Here is a 6,226-nt window from a genome sequence, read left to right as displayed (position 1 = left end):
GAGATTAGATCAGCTCCTCTACATCAAGCCGGGCCAGAGAAGAAGTAGACATAACCCCTATTTCCCAACCCAAGCATTGCATGTTACCACAACACCGTCACTATTTTAGAGGGACTTGTAGCCAGAAAAACATTGGGTTGAATCAATCCAAAGACAACTTCAAGTGTTCTCATGCCCTCGGGCAAGGCATTGAACCCGGGCTTAATGCATCCTGAAAAGCATTCACGGCCCCCAACGTCCGTCCTAATGCAGCCCTCCCACCACAGCCCTCCCACCATTGCCTGTCCGTCATGGAGAAACATCGTCCTGTACGACAGTACCCTGCCCTACGGCCATCCCACAATGCATCAGCACCCCAACCCCTCATTTAGGATCCAAGGTACAGAGTTGTCTTAAGTCCAAACAGGAAGCCAACAGTATCCTGTTTCTTGATCTTTTCCCCCCTCAACGTGGTGGTCGCCTGTAGGGGGCTCAGGGCGCTCTGCGGGGCAGGAAGTGCGTGCGGGCTTGGTGGCGGGACACACTGGTCCCTCTCTTGACCTCCCCCTTGTTGGACAGGGCGAGGTACAGGCCAGGGTGGGACAGGGACGAGTAGGTGGTGTAGAAATTCTCCTCCAGATTCTCTTTGAAGAGACAGTCATCGGAGAAGGACTCCTGGTGGGGAGAGAGGAGGAAGAGGAGGAGGAGGAGGTTCAGAATATACGCTTAAGACATATTGTGAAAACAACACTTTTCCTGGGATTTGGGGTGTTGTTTTGGGTCTCTGGTGCGCATACAAACTTTGAAAAAAGTCCTACATGATTTCTCGAGTGAGATATGCATTTCTGAAAGTACCCCGCCTACAGTTACCAAACAAGAAAGTCAGTTTCGTCGCCCCCTCCTACGGAGGATGGGGTCACATTTGAATATTACCTACCACTTCCCCATTCCCCTCCGATCAGAGCACAGTTACGATTTTGTGGACCAGCGGGCAACTCCGGCGGGGGGAACTCGGCGGCAGCATGGCAGCTCAGCTCCGGGAGTACAATCTCTTTCTCTGCCGGACTGCGGCCGAGCTCCCCCCGCCGGAGGAGGAGGCATGGAGGCGAAAGGGATTGTACTGCCGGAGCTGAGCTGCCGGACTGCCGCCCAGCTACCCCCGCCGAAGCTTTCGGGCTGCTCCGGCGGGTGTACTCCGGGAGCTGAACTGCCGCCGAAGCTGGCAGGTCCGGCGGGGGGAGCTCGGCGGCAGTACGGCAGCTCCGGCGCGGGGAGCTCCAAGGCAGTCCGGCAGCTCAGCTCACGGAGTAAAATCCCTTTCTCCTCCATGTCGCGGTTCATGGACTTCAGAGAGTCAAGGCCAAAGTTCCTTTCCCCCAATTCTTCTCAACCATGGCCGAGATATTCCCCATTACGAGTCTTTACTTTTTGTGGAAGTAGCCGAGACGTCAGACGCAGTCTTTATGATTCATAATATCATCCGAGGCACACATAGCTTTTGGCCGTGATATTAGATATAATATTATATAAATACCGATCTATAATATTATTATCATTATATTATACTATATTATATAGATAGAGAGCTCCAGGAGTCCGCAAACGGCAACAATCCCTTCTCAATGTTGTGGTTCAGTCTGACAGCTCATTGGTCAATGGGCAGCAGCTCATTTGCATTAAAGCTACAGACACCAGAAACATTCTGAAGGGAGTGAAACAGAGGGGAATTGCGGTAGGTGCGATTTTTTTCCTAAAAGCTATTTCCGGCAAACAGCTTCAAAAAAATGTTTTCTGGAACTCAAATACTATGTTTACTTTTTGGGAAAACACCACAACATGTCTCCTTTAACTCCAAGCTCCTTTGAAACAACAGTGCGATCTATTGGTTCAAGAAGCAAGTTTGCTTGGACACAACCATGGTCACATACAGAGGCTGACACAAACACAGAGATAGACACAGGCCCCCTCCCCCACTTACTATTCAATACTACCCCTTCATTTATCAGCATAACATCCATGAGGGACATACAGGCAATTTAAAATAAATGACATTTAGGAGCTGGTAGGGGTTACGTGAACTCAAGGACACACACACACACACACACACACACACACACACACACACACACACACACACACACACACACACACACACACACACACACACACACACACACACACACACACACACAAACACAGAGTAGACTTACAGAGCTGTAGACGACTCCGTCGGCCTTCATGCAGAGGTACAGGCCAGCGGTCACTCCTCTGATGCCCACCACACCATGCTTCATGGCAAACACCCTCAGGTAACCTAGACAACACATACAATGGTTAGAATACATGCCATAGGGTTTCACAACACGACATGACTGCATACGTTCTAAGCATGGTTGGCCCCAGTGGGAGTGAAGTTGTAGCTGTGGCAGGTGTTTCTCTGCCAATCCCCTGCTCTACCCACTTGACTGCATCACCCCATATAATTACATTGTAGATAACATCTTTAAATTTGAAAGATAAGAGAGATGCAATTGAATAGTTATATCCCTTACAGCTGTAGGTGTAGCTGTAGGTTCAGCTTTTACAGCTTTTGGTGTGAACCTACAGTATGTACGTACGTATGTAGTCATATTGGAGGTACCAGGAAGGTACATGTGGAATTTAAACCAGTATGCAGAACTCACAGTGTTTGGTTGGGATGTGGACCCCCCTCACTGGGCCACTGGGTGGGATCTCCAGGTGATAGCCAATCCCCACGCGGCAGTACAGCAACTGCTTCCTGCCCGCTCTCATGTTTGGGTGAGAAGGTGCGGCTGTATGGGCCGACGAGAGAGACGTTAGTGAATCAGGGCATTAATGGCTCAACTAATAATAATTAGACAACTTCTAAATGGGAAAATAAAGAGTTATTGTAGGTTATGAAGTGATAACAAAATATGTTCTACTACAGAGTGATAATGGTTTGTTTCTTAGCAGACATATTCAGTCATTCATTCAAAACACATTACTTCACCCCTTAACTAAGAACTTTTTGAATTGTTCAAATGATCTGGGACACATAATAATAATAATAATAATAATGGACCTTTCTTATTATAATAATGATAAAAAACTATTTTCTCACTCAGTGTGAGCTGTGTGTTATGCTGGGCAACACATTAAGAAGCAAAACATAGTCCTGTTAAGTTTGTTTGAGCTCTCCTATCGCCCAAGGTGAAATTCACAATCGCAAAAAGAATAAAGGAAAACATGACAAAAGGCTTTAAAGCCGCATTGTTTTTAAATCATCCTGACCTCCCAGCCACAGACAGCCCAGAACAGGTGTTTACTCGACACCACGATAAGAACACAGATTATATTTATACTTTTATGTATTTATAAACACAGCCAACTGTTTAGATCAATCCATTCAAAGAAATTTGGACTGTTTTATAGTCTTTTATTGATTACAATGAGTTACATTTTGTAACTCTGTGATTACAAAATGTATATACAAATTGTAAAGGTAAAAATAACCTTAATGAACAATAATAACAAACTCAACGCTATCAATGTTTAACATGGGTCGGCTTTGATTGGGTTGTTTGGTTTATTTTCTGTGATCTATTTTTTCATTTAAATAACCCAACCGATAATTTAAGTTTGATATCTGTAAGCACATTAGGCCATTTGTATTTGTCTGTAAGTACTTAACATATATGTAGTGAAGTAAATTGTATACTTGAGTAGCATTTGAAAGATGATGTTGACTATACTACGTGTCAGGGAATATTCCCTGTGGTATCCATGCACCTCCAATTCAAACGTGTACAATGAGTGACTTCTTCCCTCACCCTTTTCTTTGGACTTGGTCTCCTTCATCTGCAGCCTCCAAAGACCTCTGATGCGACTGTTGTGATCCTCAGCCCCCCCGCCAAATGGTAATGCCTCCGTCCTCTCGAGCAACACACACAATGTCAGCAGCAGCACAAGCTTAGAGAAGCTAGAATCCTCCATCGCATCTTCTCCTCAAAACACAGCCGACAGTAGCTGTCCAGTGCACGTCATAATCCACCAGCCCCCTGTGCGGTGAATGTCAGAGTTCCCGATCCGAGCAGGCCTTCTGCGGCTCCCTATTCAGACCTGCTCTATTACCACTGTGCAACGGGGAGTCACACTCATCTCCTGCCTTCATTGTCCAAGGGAAACCTTCCTGTTTTTATCTGCTCTTACACCCTCCCTCCCTGCCTCCCTCCTCGGCTGGCAGTGACAGACAGTCGTGACACACTTAGATAGTAGAAACGTTTACAAGCACGCACACTGTGGTGAAGAGTGTGTGTGCACACAACTCCCTGGCACCTCTGTGGTCCTCATCTCCCACTGTATAACCTGACATCTTTCAAAAGACAATAAGGTTTGCATATATCCACATAGCAACAGGTGCGTTCCCCTTCATTATGGGTTTATTGGGGCATGCCCGTTATTTCATCAGCACATGTTATACTGACCTCTGTAAAGTGGCTATCACTGTTGTGACAGGAGACACTATCGCAGAAGAACTCCATGCAGAACCTGCGTTTGCCAGCCGTGTACAGTATCGCACGCGGTTATCTTCCTGTAGTGACGGGGAACAGAAATGGCCGAACTGGCTTTAGGCTGACGCCCTATCGCCGGGAGATTGGTGCTCAGGCCGCTATGATTGTACCAGGAGAGGGACTCCAGATTCTGGGAGCAGAAGTACCAGTGCCATCACTGTACCATGTACAATACATGGAACAGGACATAATGACTGTTGTAGATGATCTCTTTCATGTCACGTGCTTGGGGGGTTGACGTCGTTTTTAATCTGTTAAAACATGATTTTTTTTTAGCTCAGACTTTGTAGCTCAGACAATTAAAAACAAAAATAAAATATAACCGCAAGCGGTGATTAACGGGGGTCCGAGCAAAATGAAAAGTCAAGAACACACTTATGGAAGATATATAAATATGACATATAATTATGAAGGAAAGATGTTGATGAAAATGTTCAACTTAATGCAATACTGTGCCTCGGCTTCACCTGTACAAGGTGCCCATTGAGCCACTGATAAACCTGAACTGCAACCTCATTCACTGCAGTTCAGGATCTGACCATTCACATGGTCAAAATGTCTATTGATAAGTGTACAACATCCAGAAAACTCAGAAGACCAGAAGACCAGGGTGAAAAAGATGCATCTGATTTTAGAGATTAATATAATGAAAGAATATTGAGTCCAGGTGAATCTAGTAAGGAGAATGAAGGCTAGTTCATAAAAAAAATTAAATAGCGCCACCTTTTGGTGCAGTACCACAAATTGGGTTTATTGGTAGATGGGGGCCACCTAATAATAGTCGTATATTTTTTTTATACAATAACAAAATGGTCGTATAAGAAAAATGGGCTAACTGCTCCAACTTTATTGGCCAATATTTCTCAAATAGAATAAAATAAAACAAATTATGTTCGATGATTTTTGTGAGGCTTGGTCTAAGGATGTTATGTGGCGAATTCTGTGATTTTTTTATTATTTTTGTAGCCTGTGAATCTTTTTTATCATGTTTGGCTTTAATATGAAATTGTGAGAAAAGTAATAAAATGTAGGGGATAAGACCCGGGTTTTTTAGATGCATCTGATTCTAGAGATTAATATTATGAAAGAATTTTGAGTCCAGTTCAATCTGGTGAGGAAAAATAAGCCTAATTCATGATTTAGGCTTATTAAAAAAGCCTTACTCTGGGTCCTACAGCTATCTTAGATTCCCTTTTCTTGATACTAGTTTGGAAATCTATTAGTGCAAAACACTTTCATAGTTTGTAATTGCTGCATGCTAACAGATAAGGAGGCCATCATTCATATACAGCTCTATTCATGTGTTCATTGGAGGTTGGACGTCAGAGGCCGTCTGATCAAGCAGGTTAAACAAGCTCAAGTCCTCATGTTTCTGAAACATACATAGCAGATGCATTAAATGTATTAACACCATTTCCACCACTTCCACTCATCTGTCCAGCACAAGCTGTCATGCTTTTAGGATTTAATCAACCTTTGTGTTTATGTACAGAATGAATGTATTGCTCTGCATAATCTAATATCCTACTGAACAGTTTCCTAGAAGGAGATGGCAGCCCTTTTCCCGCTGGAAATAAAAGACCTGCTTGGTTATTTAAGCTCTCAGAAGCTACTGGGGGGGGGGGGTAGAGTGTCGGCCAACCATGTCTCAAGCTCATCAATGATGGAGCACA

The 6,226-nt window shown here is 44.3% G+C and overlaps 1 protein-coding gene across 1 annotated transcript; it reads right to left on the bottom strand.

The window, feature by feature from the left end:
• Positions 1-471: 471 nt before the first annotated feature.
• Positions 472-3,975, bottom strand: fgf9 (fibroblast growth factor 9). The gene is made up of 4 exons (XM_056579291.1): positions 3,813-3,975; positions 2,664-2,792; positions 2,190-2,293; positions 472-654 (listed from the first exon to the last, which is right to left on the bottom strand). The coding sequence occupies exons 1-4, from the start codon at positions 3,973-3,975 to the stop codon at positions 472-474; spliced, it is 579 nt and encodes a 192-aa protein (XP_056435266.1).
• Between the last annotated feature and the right edge of the window lie 2,251 nt (positions 3,976-6,226).

This window comes from Gadus chalcogrammus, chromosome 20, assembly GCF_026213295.1.
Source record: "Gadus chalcogrammus isolate NIFS_2021 chromosome 20, NIFS_Gcha_1.0, whole genome shotgun sequence".
In the NCBI taxonomy this organism is placed as follows: Eukaryota; Metazoa; Chordata; class Actinopteri; order Gadiformes; family Gadidae; genus Gadus; species Gadus chalcogrammus.
The sequence above is the reverse complement of the archived record's forward strand: the minus strand, read 5'-3'. Positions and strand labels throughout refer to the sequence as shown.

What these genes read in the sequence shown, in the direction of transcription:
- fgf9 (XM_056579291.1), bottom strand. Translation starts at nt 3,975, where the DNA reads ATGGAGGATTCTAGCTTCTCTAAGCTTGTGCTGCTGCTGACATTGTGT. An exon ending in GACCAAGTCCAAAGAAAAGG is followed by an intron (nt 2,793 to 3,812) that starts GTGAGGGAAGAA and finishes CGGCCCATACAG; the next exon opens with CCGCACCTTCTCACCCAAAC. An exon ending in CCACATCCCAACCAAACACT is followed by an intron (nt 2,294 to 2,663) that starts GTGAGTTCTGCA and finishes TGTGTTGTCTAG; the next exon opens with GTTACCTGAGGGTGTTTGCC.